General features: G+C 38.9%; 1 protein-coding gene across 9 annotated transcripts in view; it reads left to right on the plus strand.

The window, feature by feature from the left end:
• Positions 1–20,406, plus strand: part of ADGRB3 (adhesion G protein-coupled receptor B3) — a 733,899-nt gene that overhangs the window by 357,213 nt on the left and 356,280 nt on the right. For all 9 annotated transcript variants that reach the window (XM_021072848.1, XM_021072838.1, XM_021072869.1 and 6 more), the window contains one exon: positions 10,315–10,509. In XM_021072848.1, coding sequence (XP_020928507.1) covers positions 10,315–10,509 — 195 coding nt within the window. The remainder of the gene's footprint in view (positions 1–10,314; positions 10,510–20,406) is intronic.

Below are 20,406 nucleotides of genomic sequence, written 5' to 3' on the forward strand. Positions count from 1 at the left end.
GCTTAGGGGTTGCCAAAGCTTGTATGGTACAGAAGTTTGCAGTGAAGAGCTTAGACTACAGCTAGCCCGTGTGAATATGACTTTTCTCCAGCAAAGTTGAGCTACTTGGATGCATTGCAGAGAATGCATTTGGTAGAGCCAAAATGTTTTCCAACGACCTGAAGTAGAAGCAGCACCTGGGAGCTTGTTAGAAATATAGAATCTCAGACCTTCTCCCAGACCTGCTTAATCAGAATCTACACTTTGAAAAGTTCCAGTTAAGTCATTATATATGGAAGAGACCTTTGTTAAATCTGGCCTGAGAATGTCATTGTCAATGTAAAATCCCTCATCCTCTGTCATCCCAAGCCCCAGGTATGACAAGCAAAGCCTCCCTGATGTCCTGGGTTGCAGCTGCAGTGTGAGTGAGAAATATGTCTTTTTGTTCTTAGGTACTGAGATTTTGGAGTTGTCTGTTTTCACAGCAGACTGATCCCATTCTGACTGATTGATACAGTATCTCCAGAACAAGAAACTCACGTAGCAGAAACAGAATTGAGAAACCCTCAGAGAAAGCGGGTCACTGCCTCCTGTGGAGCAGGTGCCTGAAAGTTTGGGTCCCTGTCTGTGACCACTGTAATGTTTTGACCTCATTCACCCACCCTAGTGCTGTCCCCTGGCTCAGAATATTAATAATCATTCTAGATATGATTGATTTCACACATACCTATGGCTTTTGCTCAGGAATTGTGCTTTTGAGTTTTGACTAGAAATCAAAGCTATTTCTAATTTTTTTAAAAACATTTTTAACAGTGAGTCTTTATTTTTATTTATTTATTTTGTCTTTTTGCCATTTCTTGGGCTGCTCCCGTGGCATATGGAGGTTCCCAGGCTAGGAGTCTAATCAGAGCTGTAGCCGCCAGCCTACGTCAGAGCCACAGTAACGCGGGAGTCGTATCCTTAACCCACTGAGTGAGCAAGGCCAAGGATCGAACCCACAACCTCATGGTTCCTAATCGGATTCGTTAACCACTGTGCCATGACGGGAACTCCCTCTATTTCTAATTTTTTTACTGGCTAGGCAAATTTACTGTGCTTTCTTTCTTACTCTGGGAATTCCAGGCTTTACAGGGAAATATGCACAGTATAACTTGGCTCAGTTTTCTTCCTGACTCAGTTTAATCTCATAACAATACCTTGCCATCCTCAAATTCATGGCATCCTATTACTCATTTCAAGTTTAGGGTTAAGAAATTGGGATATGCAAAGCCCCTGTGGCCAAACGCTGTTCGTCCTCAATTCTGGGCAATACATATATACTTTATGCAAGGGAACATTTAACTAAATCTCCCCATCACATTGTCTCTAGACAAGAATGGTCTTTTCAGATTTGAAGTCCTAGGTCTAAGATAAATATACATGTTCATATAAAATATAGAGAAAATTAAGAAGGTATTCATGTGTTTGAACAAAAGTTATGTTTTCTTTCCCATATAGGATGATCTCTGTCTTTCCTGGAGACACCAGATAGATTTGTAAATAATTTAAAACCGTCATCTAGTGGATGACTTCAGTCTTAGAAAATGACAGTTATGAACTGAAGCAAAAGATGTATATTTAGATTATTGCTTGATGAAAAGTTTCTCGTATAATTATCTTTTAATTGAAGCCACTTAGAACTGTGAGAACCATTAATATACCTTACAGATGGACTGTAGGAGTTGATGCTGAAAATAATATATAAATATATGACGTTTAAAGTGTGTCACTTGCACAGAGCAGCTACGATAAACCTTTTTTTAGGATTCACACAATAGAGGCAACTGTGGCTGGCAGTAGGAGTCATGAAGTGAAAAGAATAAGGTTATTTCAGAAACACACCTACTCTTTAAACCATGACCCTTAACACATTTCTCTCTATAAAGAGCAAGGAGTCTTAATCTGTAACTATAAAAAGCAGCTATTTTTAGACCTTAGATTATTTTTTTCCTTTTACTGTTGATCTTGTCAACAGTATTAAATGTGAATGACACAGAAACTTTTAAGACTTGTACTTTGGAGCTCACAGAGTACTGTAATGTGAGCGTATATAATCACTGATAATTATGATTTTATAGGAAATAATAAAATTATAAACCTTTCTAAACTACTTCAGTGGCTAAATTAAGAAAATTAGAAAATAGAGCCCAAGGGAATGCTTGGGGACTTTTTCTCTCCACTTGAATAAAACTACCTGCAAAATCTTTTATAGACATTGGTAAATGGCTTTAGGAACATTTCCACATTGCATTCCAAATTAATAAGCCCACTCATAAATAATTGCTACCACCTCAACTGCCTAGAAAGTGGCTCTTCAAGCCACTTGCTTCGTATATTCTTTCTTTATATGAAAAAGATGTAATGTCTCTTTAAAACAAATATGGTTGAGAATGATTTCTATATATGTAAGCATTTTGACAGTTTCTGACAAAAGCATTAAATAAAACCTGTGTTACGCATGAAGTGTTTAAGAACATGGAGCCTGGAATCCAGCTTCCTGAGCTCAAATCTTGTACAGTTGAGGCACTATGCAAGCCTGGAGAATACATCTCACCACACTATGTCTCTTCACCTTCATCTGTTAAATGTGGGTGATTATGGAACCTCCAATGGCCATTTTAAAACTCAAATGAGATAACTCATGTAAAACACTTAGTTGCATGCCTGCCACAAAATAGGCTCTTAATAAATGCTATATTTTGTTGTAATTGTTATTATTTTTAAAGGCAGTGATTATGTAACTCTAGAAATTTTAAATTTCTGTTATCATTTGCCTATTTATATTAATCATTGAATAGGCAACTCTATCAGGAAATGTAATAGTTCTCTAATTACTGCATATTTCTTCCTTTCGAATAATCAGAGACAGCTGTTTTCACCTTGTTGATTTTTGAGGATGACAGTTACAGAGGAAAAGTAAAAATCCTTTTGTAATTTCAGTTTAATTTAACAAGGACTTTGAGCAGATGCCTTTGTGTGTCAGACAATGTGCTGGAAACTACAGGGGAAACAAATTGAAAAAGAAACTATAGGCCTTTTAGGAGCTTATGGACTAATAAAATGGTTAGGATAAGAACACAAATACTATAATAATATAAGATAGAGCAAGATTACTTCTATAAAGTAGAGATCATATCACGATTGCAGTTATCTGAAAAGAATTCAGGAAGGAGAAAGGAAAGATAATTTAACAAAAGGATTTGGAGAAAGCATTTAAGTTATAGAAGAGCATTAGTTAAGGAGTCACAGCAGGATCCTTGAGCCTCCTTTGAGAAACTGTGAGTAATTCATTCTGGTTGGTGTTAGGTAAATGCAGCAGTAGTAGAATAGTGGGATGGACCAAGCTAATACTTCACAGATCTACTGAGGTTCTGTGTAAACTATAGCAAGAAAATATTTTCAAACAGCTCAAGAGACAGAGAAATAATTAGATATCAGAAATGAAGAGGAAGGAGTTCCCATCGTGGCTCAGTGGCTAACAAATCTGACTAGCATCCATGAGGGTACAGGTTCAATCCCTGGCCTCACTCAGTGGGTTAAGGATCCCGCATTTCCATGAGCTGTGGTGTAGGCTGTAGATGAGGCCCAGATCCTGCATTGCTGTGGCTGTGGTATAGAGCAGCAGCTATAGCTCCAATTTGACCTCTAGCCTGGGAACCTCCATATGCCATGGGTGCAGCCCTAAAAAAAAAAAAAAAAAAAAAAAAAAAAAAAAAAAAAAAAAAAGAAATGAAGAGGAAAAAAAAAACAACTAACAACTAATGAAAGCCAGAGCAATAGAGAAAAGCTGATGTTTCAGTAGCCAGCTGGGAAAGTTTCAGATAGTGTGAGTCCTAGGTACCAGAGGCAGAGATTCTAAAACTGTGTTGAGTAAGCTGACCAGACCTCCTTCCACAGGAGTCATGATGCTATACCAAGCCCTCTGCAACAGGCTGGTATCATCTTGACTACTGTGACCTCAAGGACTAGAGAAACTCTATAGGCCTAAGATGCATCTAAGAAATTTAAATTTATATAAGGATTTGGGAGAAAGAGGAAAGAAATCACCTTTCAGAAACTGAAAAGCCTAGTCTGAACCATAAAAAAAAGGAATTAACATAGAAATGAATACAAAATGATCCAGTATGATTGAACGGCCTGAAGCTCTCACCCTCAGAGAAACACACTCAAAGCTAATCTCTAACAACTCTTTCACAAACCAACAACATGGGAGTCCCAAACAATAAATACACCTTACTGAATGTGAGTTGACAATAATCACAAATATTATGAGGAAGAATTAGCAAATGCAAGATGCAGGAGAATTAGCAGTGCAGGAAGAAATAATAGAACATATGAAAGAAACTATAACATACTTGTTTAAAATAATTTGAGAGATAAAAGAAAGAGCAGAAAGCACAGTTAAGAGATGAAAGAATATGAAAAAGATAAACTAGAACTTCTGTAAATGGAAAATATTGTCTTTGAAATTAATCAATAGAGTAAATAGATAATTAGACAAAATTGAAGAAAGAAATAGTGACCCGGAAGTTAGGTTTGGAAAAAGATCACTGAGAAGCCAGAATAGATAAAGAAATAAAAAATATAAATGAGAATTTAGAAAATAAAAAGTAAAATGAGAAAGTTTTATATATATTTAATACAAATGTATATACTGTAGTAGAAATATATCAGAAGGAGACCACAAAGAGATTGCAGAGAAAACATTCTATGAGTTAGTGCTTAAGAATTTTCCAAAGTGCAAGGCAGATAATGTATTCAGGTTGAAAAAAGTCCCGAATAAATACAATCAAATACACATAAACATAATCTGCACTGGATTAAAACACAAAGAAAATACTAAAAGCTACCACAAAGAAAAGACTGGTAATTTACAAAAGATCAAGCGTTGAACTTACAAAAATATTGGCACTAAATCACGTCATGAAAATGGTGAATGCAGAATAAAAACCTCCCATCAATTGAAAGTGAGTATAACTTAAAAAAAAAGTCAAACATTAAAATAGTTACCATTCACAGAACCTTACTAAAATAATGACTAAGCAGTTTGAAAAAAGAGAATCCTGCTCTGACAAAAGAGAATTTAAGAAGAAATGGTTACAAAGCAACAGTGAATAAATAAATTGGATTAAAATTATTAGTTTAAAAATTAATGATAGTAAAGTCTAATTTGATGAATTCAAAAGCAAGGTGGATCGAATTATTAAGTAGCAATAAAGAGGAAAAAGTAGGACTGAAATAATCACTAACTGAATAGAAATAATGGGTTGGATGAATAAAATTAGAGACAAAAGATTGGAATTGCCAGGATTATATTTGGATGGCCTTATAAGTCAAACAATGGAGGGTATATTTGATTTAATATGAAAATGAATAGGTTTTGATTTGGACTTTATTTATTTATTTATTTATTGGTAGCAGGGAAGTGACATGTTCAGAGATGTGAAAAATAGGATAATTTAGCATGGGGCAAGACTCAGTAAAAATCAGAGTTTGTTGTAAAGAATGTGATGATAAATATTGAAGACCTGTACCAGTCTACATCTTGCCCACAGGTAAAAATGATGAATATGAGAAATATTACATATCTAGTATTTAGAAGAATTGGAAATTGAAGATGGAAAAATAAGAAGGGGAAATAGCACAGAGTGTCCACTTTAATCTTTGCATTAACCCATCATAGCAACATTCTAATATTTGGTTTTTTAATAGACAGATGATTCTATGAAAGATTTATTCAGTGGTCCTAAGTTGTAAATAGTTGAACCAAAATTTAAATCCAGGTTTTATGTCTACAGCTGCTCTTTAAACTTACTATCCTAGTGAGGAGTTCCCATCGTGGTGCAGCAGAAACGAATCAACTAGGAACCATGAGGTAGCAGGTTTGATCCCTGGCCTCACTCAGTGGGTTAAGGATCTGGCATTGCCATGAGCTGTGGTGTAGGTCCCAGATACAGCTGGCATTGCTGTGGCTGTGGGGTAGGCCGGCAGCTACAGCTCCGATTAGACCCCTAGCCTGGGAACCTCCCCATGCCTCAGGAGTGGCCCTAAAAAGACGAAAGACACACACACACACACAAAGTCCTAATGATATTTTCATAGAAAATTCTTACTAGGTGGTTGTCGAGTTTAATTTGCAACTTAAAGGGTGTTGGGGTTCAAATCAGATTTTTTACTTCTGATTTTTATTTCGAAGAGAAAGAAGACTAGTCAAAAGGAAATAACAAAATGAAGAGTTTGTGTTTAAATAAGATACCCTGGAGTTCCCATCATGGCTCAGCGGTCAACAAACCCAGCTAGCATACATTAGGTTGTGGGTTCGATCCCTGGCCTCACTCAGTGTGTTAAGGATCTGGCGTTGCCTTGAGCTGTGGTGTAAGTCACAGACACGGCTCAGATCCCACCTTGCTGTGGCTCTGGCATAGGCTGGCAGCTACAACTCCGAATGGACCCCTAGTCTAGGAACCCCCATATGCCATGGGTGCGGGCCTAAAAGATAAATAAATAAATAAACAAACAAACAAATACAATACCCAATATCAAGCCATATTTTTAAGAGAGGGAAAGATTGAAGAAGAATGCAGATTGAAAATGTGTGAGATTCAAAATCATAGAGGTAATCATATAGTTAAAAATGAAGGATGCAAGTAAAGGAACAATGCGAAATAGAGAAAAGTGAGGTGAGCAAACCCGATCTGAAGTCTCTTTCTTCATGATCCAAAAAAGAAAAAAATAATCCAGCCGATAAACATGGATTTGTCATTTTAGAAAAAGGAAGTGAAAGGTTCTTTGATAAGGAAAGGGACTTTCAACATATTCTTGTGTTATGCAAGGAAGATCAAGAGACTGGAATTGTTTTCCACCTTAATATGTCTTATCAAGGCATTCTTTATAGCCTCTATAAATGTTACCAATAACCTATGCTAGTGTGTGCAAATATTACAAGGTATTTGTTCTGGGTGCCTTCCACTGACAATGCCGGGAAGGATGCTAATTAGCGCCAATTGTGAGAGCTGGTGTTGTGATCTGGACGTCTGTCTCCAAAGAGCTGAACTGAGAACAAGAGAACAAGTCCTTCCACATAAGCCTGCTAAGCAGCTTTCAGATGGCAGTGACGTTAATTTACTACTGACTGGGCCACATTTGCTGCTGACCCAGTTGTGAAATACTGCCTTACCTAGCTCTGATTAGTTGAACCATTCAAACACTTCTGTATTATTTTTATTGCAGACAGAAAACATATCTGAATGTTGTATTCCTTGAAATTAAAGTCAATGTCATGCTGCTTTTGTTTGAGGGGAAGGTTATATTATACCTATGTGAGTTAGACCCTCTTAGGCATTGATAAGGGTTGCTGAAATAATAGGGAGCTGAGTTGAGTAGTCAAATGATGTTTACCTTGGCAACTGTTGCTGTATCTCATCTCTAACAGAGAACCATCTAAGTGCTCCTTGGCTTTGAGTGTCACAGCTGTGATTTGTAATGCCAGTACCAAACTGAACACTGAAGTCTGGGACATTCTTTAGGGTAGATTTTATTAATTTCATTTTTCTTCAACACTTTCTTCACATTCCACCTACTGAAGCAGATACTTTTGAGCCCAGGAGCTGCACTGTTTCTGTTAAGTCAGGTAGTTTATTTATTCCATGCTATTTGATATCTAAGTTTTCTATAGACTATGTTAATGAACAGCTTAGAACAGCTTCCTAGTGTGCCTAATTTAATCCTACCACCCAACATGATCAGAGGAGGATCGTTCATCATTCATTTATTAATTCACTTGTCCAGAATATTGAGTACATCTTCAGGGTACTGGGAATTGTTACAAGAAATAAAATATGCAAAATCTTTCCCTTTGTAAGGCTTCTGTTCTAAAGGGGGAAGCAGAAAAGCCAGTAAGCCAAAAGATAAATGCACAATGGCAGGTAAGGTTGAACACAATGAAGAAAGTGAGATGTTTTTTAAAAAGATAAGACTACGTGAATAAAAAATAAATAATAAGAAGGGTAGTAGGATAATTGAAAATGACAAGGACACCATTTTAGGCAGGAAGTCAGGTAAGACCTCTCTGAGGAAATGACCAAAAAAAAAAAAAAAGCATTTGGATCTCAATGGGAAAGACTGTTCCAGGCAAAAGGAGAAGCACTCATTAAGGCCCTGAGGCATGTACTAGTTGTTGAGGAAGATCAAAAAGATGAGAGTGACCGGAGCACAGTAATCAGAGGAGAAATGTTAGAAGTCTCCAGGAACCAGACCATGTAGTGCTCACAGACCATGATGAGGCAGGGAGCTTTCCCATAGGCAATAGCCATGCTGACTGTTGAAGGCATGCATGGGTTTCTTTGATTTTTTGAAAATTATTTTTAAAACTCGTTAACCCTTTAGGCATATTTTTCAAAGCTTAGAAGAGACATGATAAACTGTCTCTGATGGCTCTAATCATATAAGTAATAAGTTGAAAAGTTTAAATACAAAACTAGGCAGCCCTGGTTCCATTGTATACTCAGCATATCAGAACTATATTCATTCTAACAAAACTTACTGTGTTATGTTCTAAGGCTGTGAATAAGACTGGAAACCTATCCTCAAGCTGCAGAAAGACTGCTGGAGCAGAAAGACATATGAGCAAAAGATTCTAAATCTGTATGATAGGGTGGTTAATGTATGTATGAGTTAAGGGAGAGCACAGAGAAGGCACTGATTAACTCTGTTTAGATATTTAGAAGAACCAGAACTAAATCTGAATGATACATAAACATGAGATCATGTAAGGGTGAAAGGTAGAATATCCAGTGCAAAAATATGACATTATGGTGCATGTGACCTGAACAGGAAATTAGAGTTATCACTAGCTTACAGTCAGGGCTGGAGTTCATCCTGGTAGAAAACATGGTGCCGGTGCACCAGCTGGCTTGTCCTCAGAGGTCAGTTTCCTTTCTGATTGGCCGACACAGTGTCTGCATCAAGATTAGTATATTCCTGTCGCTCCATGGCAATGTGCATTGAAACTTAAGAAGTAAGCAAGGGCTAGATCTTTGGTGCCACACCAGATCCTCTGGGCTTTAGTCAGTGGTTGATGGCTGCCACTGAGGGGAGACAGAGAGAAATGAAAACAAGAAAATGAGAAGAAATAAACTCCCTAAATATGTTATGTTTTTAACATAACACAATGGGAATAGGCTATGTCTCTGAAGGTTATTTTCCCCAAATATTTTGAGACAGAGTTTTAGAGATTAAAGAAAATTTGCATATCTGAATTGTCAAGATAGCACTTTTTAAAATCCATGTTTTAGAAAATTCCTAACTTTTGGATTTGTTCAGGTTGGTTGCTATGCTTCAAAGGATTTGTTAGCACTTTTCTTAATGGAAAATTGATGATAACGGTTATTGTGCTTTGACCCTTCTAATTCAAGCTTTCTCTGGCATGTTAGTTCTTGGTTATTTTGTAATCTTTTGATGAGTAAATGTTATCACAAATTTAGCAATGGGATGGATGATAAAGATTAGCCTTTTAGTAGCAAGTAAACAGATAGTGGATGCTTGCTATCACATTACCTTCTCTCACCTCAGCACTCTTCCCTTGAAGATAAGATATTTTTCTTTCCTTGTACTGTAGGATAAGCATATATGGAAATTGACACGTATTTCTCTGGACATTAAGCCTTACATCTCAGTTGTTCATTCTGCTGCTGAAGATCTAGCTGAGAGGACTTTTAAAAATGTTTTTGTTATTTATTTCTTTTTAAATAAATCAAGCTGTCAGTCATAGTAGACCTCTAGAGTTTAGCTAAATGTCTTTCTTAACCTGATGTCCTTGTGAAAACTTTTTTTTTGCCACTACATAAAGATGTGTATATTTAAGAGGTAAGGCAAAATGATTAAGCTCAGTGTGTTAATAAAAATGGATATTTTGAAGTGTTTATACTCTCCCATCTCTGCTCACACCTCACTGAACAATCTCTCATGTTTACCATGTGCAAAAAATATTTTTTATTTTTATTTCAATTAAAAACCTAAATTAATACAAGCTTTCCACCATGTGTTCAATTGTGGTTTCTGAAAACTAGAGAAGGCAAGTCCATCAAGTCAGCCAAAGTCTGGATACAGATGCTGGTCTTTTTTTGTCCATGTGAGTGTGGGATAAACACAACATAGTTTTGGAATCCTCTCAAGTCTTAGAATACTTTTTGAAAGTTGACTCTACAGTTTTTAATACATTTGCTTGATAAAGATACATGGGGAATCAGTAATGAAGGTTCTGATTTGTTTTTTCTTCTGTTCTTTTGACCATCACAGATCAAAGAACACCTTGCAAAGGGGCAGAGAATGTTGGCGGGTGATGGGATGTCCCAGGTCACCAAGACACTGCTGGATTTAACTCAGAGGAAAAACTTCTATGCAGGTGATCTTCTGATGTCCGTGGAAATCCTCAGGAATGTAACAGACACGTTTAAGAGGGCAAGTTACATTCCGGCATCTGATGGTGTCCAGGTAAGGGAGGGAATCCCATGAAGGAAAAGACAAGTGATCTTGGGGTAGATTTGGAGCCCAAGAAGCCAGTGCAGCCACCCTAGAGGGTTCTTGGCTTGGAGGGGAGAGCAGTCACTCCTGCTGGGAAAACTTACAGGCAGTGCTGTGTGAGCTCTGGAAATGACCTCTCAATTCCTTTGTCATTCTAAATCTACCTGTCCTCAGCCATAACAGGCACCTAATGTGCCTCAAGGAGATACTGAGTGAGAATGTGTGTGAAGTGTTTTTAGCCCTCAGAGAGCAGGCATGATAGCAAATTCAAGGTTGTATCATGGATATTTTATTCCCACATTTAATATCCCCATCTTGCCATAGGAGACTATTAAAAGCACATTAAAGCATAATGAAGGCACATTAACTCTAACAGGCGAAGAAGATGCAGTTTAAGTTTTGTTTGGGGTTTTGCTGTTAGAAAGGGGAAGGCCATGTTGAATTTTGTGCTTCCTTTGCCTGAAAGTATCAGGCAAGTAGCGAACTGTTCTGTATAGGAAGATAAGGAATTCAGTAACTCCTCACAGCATACTTTTCTTGTCATGGAAGACTTCTAGAGCAGCATCATTTATTTCCATAATAAAGTTTAAGCACTCACCCAGTTTCAGAATTGCCTTTGCCATTAAGACAAAGCTTGTTGAATGGTAAAGCATATTTAATGCAACTCTAGTGTGTATTTCAGATTAACTCTTTTTGAGCTGTAGGCTAAAATGCATTCCTGCCAAGAATGCAGAGCTGGTTTTTGCATTTCCAGCATGATATTCTTACTGAATGTCTGCATGAAGTTCATTAAAGAATTGGCAAAATTCCCACATTAGATAGTTTTCTTTCAGCCCACTCTCCAGGAGTTTTATTTGCATTTCACTTAGAAAGAGTGAATTTTTAGTTTTTGTTTCTCTTTGGTTTTGTTTTGATCAGCTATTGGGAGAGAGAGAAAAAGAAGGCTTTTGGAATCAAATAATTATTCACAAATAATATTCATGCCCTAATTGGTATAGAGATAGATATATTACTTAAACTATATGCATATATTGCTGAAAGTAGTTGCAATGAGAGTTCCTGGGGCTGCATTCTATCTCATGTCACCAGTGTCCAGGAATATATTTTTAATTGTCAAAATATATTGTGGGAAGAAGGATGGACGGTTACCATTGTTTGAACATTTCAGTGATGTTTATTTTTCTTTATGAAGAATGAAACAATTTTTCAGCTTTAAAAATGTAACGAAGTTAGTGAAGTACAACTTTTCCCTATAGTCCTGAAATACTTCTCCTCATTAGCATTGAAAAATAAAAATACTAACATTAAAAAAATAATGCCTGAAGTCCTTGACATAAAATACAAGTTATCATTTCAAAAAATCTCACATCCTGTGTTCATGATTGAAACATCAGGCAGAAGGCTGCACTCTGTGAGCCCTGGGATCTCTTCTAGTCCTCGGGAGTGTAGGGCTTAAAGATTTTTTAGATGCTGAAATTCAGGAAATTAAGATCCCTGGGTTGTACTGGGAACATATGGAGCTTCTGTTTGAAGAGCGTGGACTCTGGGAACAATTAGTGTAAGCAGAGACTTCCTCACAGATATCAGCTGGTTGGACTTAAAAAGAGCAATTGGCTTATGGTTTTGTCGTTTGGGCACTGTCAGAAATACCTTCCTCCATTTCCATCTCACTCTCTCATCAGTCTTATACACACACACACAGACAGACACACACACAATTCTCAGAAGGCTGCCGTCCTCGTCATTCTCACAAACGGAAGCTTGCATTTTTCTGTTGCATTTACTGGTGTCTTTTCAGACCCCTGGAAGCCTTCCTCTTCTGGAAGTCCTTCTTCTGTCTCTGCCTGTCAAACTCCTAGGGCAGCTCCAGCAAGTCTTTCTGGATGCCCGAACTGCAAGCCCCAAATGCCATCAGAAAATAATCTTTCTCTTCTCTGAAATCCCAGAGGACTTTGTACTGCTTCCTATTATACTTTCTTTTGGAAGCTAGTTTACACAGACCTTTTGGATGTATTTACTGCCTTTGCTTGATTATAGCCTTACCCAGAACCTTCTGTGCCTTACTGAAACTTCAGTTCCCTGCTTTCCAGAGCCCTGGGCACTTCAGATTTCCCAGACTCTCAGCCTAATTATGGCATAAACTAAACTCATCTTGAGTCCCACGTTTTCTTGCACTTACTACTTCACCTTGTATAATGAGTAGTCCTTAGGCTGGAACGGTAAGGTCATCTTGACTTTTCCCTTCTCTTCCTTTCCTGGTTGCTTGGCCTACACGGTGCCTCTTCCTGCTCTCTTTCCTGTCTCTTCCCAGGGCTGTTTCCCTAACTTGGGGTCCAGTTACCACAGCCTCCATTATTTCCATGGCCTCTCTTTTCATCCTCCCTCAGATCTTTACTGCATCTCCATTCATCTTGTATACCATGGTCCTATTAGCCATTCTGGGACAGCTCAGATTATGTCACTCCTCAGTCCGAAAACTTCAGAGGGGTTTCAAGGGTACCTGAAGGACAAGCCAACGTCTGCATCTTGGCTTCTAGTATGTCCTCAGTACTAGGTCACCTGCCTTTTCAGCCTTATGCGTGAACTACTCTTTTCCTCCACAGACTTGGAGCCAAATAAACCACTTCCTATTTCCTGGATTCCCTGTGTGTTCTTGGCTCCAGACCATTGCTTCTTCTATGCTTTCAGACTGGCTTCTAAAGTAATCTCTTGGTACTCTGGGCCTCTGAACTCGGGCTGCACTTTTCTGCTTGCATCTCTTTATACCTTGAATTATTAACACTCACTGGTGAATCTTTGAAAAAGAAGAAATAGTCCTGAACCATCTTTGGATTCCAATCAAGCTCCTGGTTCCCCTTCCCCCAAATAGGATTTAACAAAGAATCTTGACCACTGAAGGTGTTCAACAAATGTTTTTTGAATTAATTAACAACAAAATCGGTACTTACAGAGATACCACTGAGCTTTTGTTATCCTTTAAAAAAAAAAAAAACAAACCTAGGAAAATACCAAAGACCAAAGAAAGGTTAAGTAAAACGATTTAAAGAGAATACATTTGTTTAAATGTAGTAGGGGCAGGAGTTCCCATTGTGGTTCAGCAGTAACGAATCTGACTAGTATCCATGAGGATGCAAGTTCCATGCCTGGTCTCCTTGCTTTGGTGGTTTAAGGATCCAGGTGCAGATGTGGCTCGGATCTGCTGTTGGTGTAGGCTGGCAGCTGCAGCTCTGATTTGACCCCTAGCCTGGAAACATGGAAACTTTTATATGCCGCTAATGCTGCCCTATAAAGCAAAAAAAAAAAAAAAAAAAAAAAAGAGAGAGAGTATGGCCAAAGCATTTATTTAAAATATTTAGTAATGCTGAATTCAGCATTACTACATAACTACAACCTGTTAAAATTGGGAGAAAAAAGTTGAAGTGTAATATGTGTAATGTTATGTTTTGGAATGATGAAGCGTAGTAATAGTTTATTTTGGAAAACTGGTAGAAAACTATTCCAAGAGTTCCCTTCAGGCATATTCTCTCCAAATGCCGGGTCTTGAACATATCAAGTCTCTGCTCATTGGTCCTCTATGTAACTTAATCTCCCCATTTCCAATCAGATGCAAATTCCTTCAAGATCCAGCTCAAAAATCATTTCTACTCAAAAAATCTTCTCTTCAAATCCCAGGGAGAATTCAGTATTTTCTCAATTGCCTGGCCTTTTGAAACCTTGTAAATATCCCCACTACAGCTCTCTCCTATAACATAATTATTTGTTTTCAGGCCTCCCTTCAGCAATAAATTTTAGGCTTGTTGAGAGATAGTTAGGTCCCTAGGGCTTCACATGGCACTTTGAACGTAGTAGACACTCAAATATTTGTTGAAATAATTAATGAATAGCCTAGTGATATTTGAAGAATTTATTTGCTTCACACACACAAAAAATAAGTACCCTGAACTTCCAATAAGAGAGAGAAAGAGGAGTTCCTGCTTTAGCGCAATGGGATTGCTGGCATCTTGGGAGTGCTGGGACACAAGTTAGATCCCCAGCCTGGCATAGTGGGTTAAGGATCTGGCCTTTCCACAACTACAGCTTAGGTCTCAGCTGTGGCTTGGATCTGATCCCTGGCTTAGGAACTCCGTGTGTTGTAGGGTAGCCAAAATATATGTATGGAGAGAAAGAGAGGAAAACTTGTCCATTTGCTTTTTTTAACCCCTGGGAAAATTCCTGCTGAGTCTCTTCTATCAATAGCGGATGAATTTATACCACCCACACCAGGAGTGATTAGAGTTGACAGTGTTGAATCAGACATGCAAGATGAAATTTCAGCTTGTGCAATAACTATTGTGATGTCTTCAGACCCATTACTTAATCTTTCTCTATGTTATTTCTCCATCCCTAAGAAGGAATTGTAGTATTGTCTATTCTCATTAGTTATGGTAGTTGTAGTCTAGAAAGTTAAAGAATGATGAGCCATTTACTTGTAGGGAAAATACAGGATGGATTCCTTCTAGAATCTGGTTATATAACTTTCATCACATAATTAATACATGACCTTGTTATATCTGTTTCTGTTAAAATATACCTTACTTAACATATATTATTTTTGTTGTATATCTAAAACTCATGCCTAAACAAAGCTTATCTAACATATATATTTTCTTGGTAAGGCACATCACAGCCCTCTTAAGTTTAAGAATACAGTCCTCTAGCACTATGCTGGGGACCACTTTCGCCAATGAAATTACCAATGAAAAGCACAACCACATGGGGGCGGGGAACATTAGGCATTGAATATGCCATGAATATAGCACTTGTTTACAGCTTGTGGGCTAAAACCAAAACAACCATGTGACCTGAGCTGAGTGTATATGCATGGATGACTCAAATTCACCATTCTGAGCATGTCTGTGAATGACTGTGAAAGTGCTATAAGCTTTGATTTGGGGGTTTACAAATATATCTTAGGGGGTAGTTGAATTTGCAAATACAGAATCCCTGAATAATGAAGTTTAGTAGTAACTATTTTCCAGGGTTGTTGTGAACCTTAGAAACAGTGCAGGTTGGAGTTCCCATCATGGCTCAGTGGCTAATGAACTCAACTAGTATCCATGAAGATGTGGGTTTGATCCCTGGCCTTGCTGAGCTGTGATGTAGGTTGCAGATGTGGCTTAGATATGGCGTTGCTGTGGCTGTGGTGTAGGTTGGCAGCTATAGCTCCAATTTGACGCCTAGCTTGGGAACCTCCATATGTCATGAGTGTGGTCCTAAAAAGACAAAATGACAAAAAAAAAATTAGTGCAGGTTAAATACGTAATAACCCAGTTATGAACAAGGCTAGAGTGGTAATAAGGAAGAGTAGAAGTACAGTGTGTCTCACTCCCTGGAACCCTTGAAACATAGTGTCTGAACTACAGCAGTAAAAAAAAAAAAAAAAAAGCAACTTATGGAAGCACAGGGCCTTGAGATAGAATTTGGAGAAAAAGGCTAAATACAGAAACAGCAATCAAAATCCAAGGCATAGAGGTGGCATGAGCATGGCACATTCAAAAGACCAAGGTGTGTTAGAAATGGGGTTCACAGTGGAAAATGTTAATCATAAAGGCAGGAGAACCAAGGCCAGAGAAGAGTTTGGTCTTGATTCCCTATAAACAAAGTGACTAAAGGAGTGGTATTTTTAGAAATATGGTCTAGCCGAGGTAGATAAGGAGAATCAGTGAGGAAAGGAAGACTGGGGGAGAGAAACCCATGGAGAGTCTACAGCAGTGATCTAGAGGTTGCAGAAAAGAAAGGCGGTTTCAGTGACACTGGGTAGAAATGAAGGCAGAATCTCTTAATGAAATGAAAAGTAGGCCCCTGAGACAGCTTATATTGATGGGTAAAGAAGGAAAAAGTTGGAAACGATGTATGCACGGAATATCTACAGAGACATGAGTGGCCCTCAGACTTGCTAGATGCAAGGAGTTGTCTCTAATCAGGCTTCTTTCTGTTCCCTGAAAAAACTGTTGGTCTAACTCTGTTTTCCAAAAGTTTTGACTGTGACCCACCGTAAGACATACAGCTTACATTAATATGTAATTGAAAACTAGAGTTTTACAAAATACATTTACCTTTTCTATGTGTAATGCACTCTTGTCTTTCCTATTCTTTTCTCTTTTGTTACTGAGGTTGCCACTCAGTGTTTGCCTAACACATTCCCTTGGCTTGAAAATTCATTTCCCAATGATTGAGTTTTCAGCTTCCAGTGTCTTTCTTAAATGCAAACTATATTCTAAATAAAATTCTCAGAGTTAGGTGTTCAAGAAATTAAATTGAAAGCAGAGTTAGGATTTTGGATGAGCCAAGCATCTTGTCCCCTAAAACACTAGATGAGCAAGTATGTATGTTAGATCTTCCTCGTGCTGCCCCTCAATGGCACTAGGTGGGGATCCTTGAGTATTATTTTCCCTATGCTTTCAGTGCAAGACACTTTTACTTTTTTGCATACAAGACAGTGGCTTGAGAAATGAGAAAGCAACTCTTACTGCGATAATACAAGGCCGTCATGTAATGATGAGCCTAATTCTCTGGACTAAATAAGATCTAGTAAGGGCTCTTTAGGTTTGAAACTATAGTATAACTCTAGCATCCAAGATACCACCTGGTGCTTTGAGATCCTTTGCTTAAAGAAAATTGTGCAACCAGGAAGGTTAGCAATTTCCTGGAACATAAATAGGGGAGGTAGGGAAAGCAGTAGAGTTTGATGACAAGAGTGCTTGCTCTGTGGGCAGAATCTTGAGCTGTTGGTCATGGCTCTGCTATTTGTTAACTATCTGATGCTGGACAGGTGACTAGACCTCTTCATGTTGCCGTGTTCTCTTCCATTGTGTGGAATGATGGCACCTACCACATAGTGCTGATGTGAGGGTTAAGTTACTTATGTAAAACCTACACAGCACCTGACACACAGTTAAAGCTCAAGGAACATGGCAGCCCTTATGATCTGGAAGGTGAGATTCTGATGGAGCAAACATCTGAAGCATCTCTGGACCACAGATATTTGCTGCCAGTGTAGATGTGTATTTTGGTAATTCTCCTGGGAAGAAAGGGAGGTCAAGTGTTCCTCATGGCACTGCCTAAGCAAGAATGACCCACTGCTTTTTGTTTTTTGCTTTGTTTGTATTGTTTTGTTTTGCTTTGCTTTTTAGTGCCAAACTTGTAGCATATGGAGGTTCCCAGGCTAGGGGTCAAACTGGAGCTATAGCTGCCAGCCTACGCCACAGCCACAGCAACACCAGATCTGAGTCACATCTGCGACCTATACCACAGGTCATGGCAACGCTGGATCCTTAACCCACTGAGTGAGGCGAGGGATAGAACCCGCAACCTCATGGTTCCTAGTGGGATTCATTTCTGCTTCAGGAAGCAGCAGGAACTCCTGCTTTGTTTTTTGATTTTTGTCTTTTTTTCCCCACCCTTTGCAGAAGAGAAGGGCAGGGAATGAGTCAAGGAGAATGGGAGGCAGAAAAGAAGAATTCATCCTTAAGGCCACACCTTAAGGATGTGGAAATTCCAGGTCCAGGAATTGAACCTACACCACAGCAATGATCTGAACCGCATCAGTAACAATGCTAGATCCTTAAACCATTAAGCCATCAGGGAATTCCTAAAGACTGTTTTTTTTTTTTTTTTTTTTCCCCCTCCTAAATTAGTGGATGTTAATATTTGCTTCAATGATCTGCTGTCACACCTTCTCTAGCAGGCAGATGGCAGGGGTCAATCTGGGACAGCCGAGCACTAATGACAAGAGCTGAACCATCTGATGACAGCTTTCCAGGCCAGGTCATGCTGCCTGCTGGGGATACCATGACCGACCTTCTGACCTTGATATCCCAACCCCTTTGTCCCCCAGTTTATCTCTGATTTTCCAGTAGCTGGTTTCATATCTCTGAATCATATTCTCCATATATCTTGGTCCCTGAACCCTACCAGGATTTTCATTTCCTGCCTTCCTGAGTTCTTGAGAGTTTCTAATTGTCAGTGGCCAGCTAATGTGCCACTAGGGTAGTTATCCTAGATAGAAGATTAAACCACAGTATCGTGACTCTGGTCTGATCCATTGCCAGATCACTTAGTACCAAAGAAAAATAGTCAAAGAACTTTTCAGGGGTTGTTTAGCTTTGAAAAAAATATGTTAGAACAGACCCAAGATTATTTGTATGATAATAGTCCTCAATTCCATTTCTGTACACTTTCTTGATTAGCAGTCTAAGAACTAGAGTCACAGCCAGATCACAGGATTGGATATCGATAAGCCATTCTTAGTCTATAATGGGGGTGTGTTCATGGTTTTGTACATCTCACATGCAAGTGTCATGAGCCAAGTGCATGGGTTGTGAAAACACAGGAGACGAGATATCACATCTTGAACTTACTTTGAGTTTTTGCCTTGCTAGGGGCTTGGCCTTTCTCCTCTGGATTAATCTCCCCATTGCAGAGTCCTATTGAAAGTGCTTTCCTTCCCACCTCCTCATCTGTAGTCTCTCATCTCTCTTGCTGTCTGATCTATAGCCAATGTTTTGACCTTGACCTCATCCCATTCAGCTCTATTCCTGGTAATTTTATTTTTTCCCCCCAAATCTCCAGCTTTCAATTTAGAATGAATGATTCACAAGTTTTGACCTTCTGAGCTTCAGGCCTGTAGTGACAGCAAAAGCTGGGTGTCTGCTCTATCCCAGACCCCTCCTGTTCCATTGGAACAAGGCTAAGTGCGCATCTTGGCTCGCAGCTCTGCTGTCTTATGTGTATTGGGCAGAGCCTCTGAGGTCAGTGAGGAATCAGGTCTGGTCCCAGTTCTGCCCTCTCCCTCCTGGGCATCAATTTCCACATCATATCGGTTGTTTCCCTAACCAAGCCTCAGCAAGTTGCACAGACTATTTTCTGACCTCACCATTTTCATTCTCACTCTCTTGTACTCTGATTTCCACTCAGCAGCCAATATTAGATTTTTATTTTTCATGAAACCCATGTCATAACTATGGTGAGATCAAGGTCTTTATCTGACTCCATGCTTCTCTTTCTTATCCTGTATTAATGGTGTCCCTCCTCCAATCCCTCCAGCTCCTATTCAATACCTCACCAGCTCTATTGCCTCTCTCTCTGCTTCTTAACCTTTCCCACATTCCCTTGATCTGGACGCTCTTCCTTGGGCATACCTGTAGCCATCCCTTTCATCACTCTGTCCTTAGCTGTCACTTCTTTGGAAAGGTCTTTCCTGCTGACTGCTCAACCTCAAGCATCCATGCATGCATACACACACAAATACACATACACACACATATACATTCACACAAAGCATATACACATACACATATGCACACACACCCTCACCACATACACACAAACACACATGCACACACAAACTTATGCACATACACATACATGTGTGTACATTCACACACATAGACAGTCACACACGAGTACACGCGTATATACACAAACACACATATACACACATACATACCTGCACACACACATCCCTGCCCAGTCACTCCCTAACCCCATACACTATTTTATTTTTGTATCATCACCTTAAATCACTTTTAAAAATGTTGCTTATTATTAAATGTACTTTCTTTTCACACCACAGTGTAAGCTCCCTGAGGGCTTGTGCACTGTTGTGTTCCTAGCACTCAGAACATGGACAAGTGCATAGTAGGCATTCAGGAAATACTCTTGAACTAGTGAGTGCATCTCTGCCCCTCGTGTGTCCTCCATGTCTCTCCTCACTTCCATCCTCACATCCACTGTTCCTCTCTGTCCTCACAGCCTCTCCCCTGGGTCACTGGGCAGCTTTCCCAGTGACGTTCCTTCCTTTAGCCTTCTTCCTCGTCAAAGGCTTCT

Source organism: Sus scrofa, chromosome 1, assembly GCF_000003025.6.
Source record: "Sus scrofa isolate TJ Tabasco breed Duroc chromosome 1, Sscrofa11.1, whole genome shotgun sequence".
In the NCBI taxonomy this organism is placed as follows: domain Eukaryota; kingdom Metazoa; phylum Chordata; class Mammalia; order Artiodactyla; family Suidae; genus Sus; species Sus scrofa.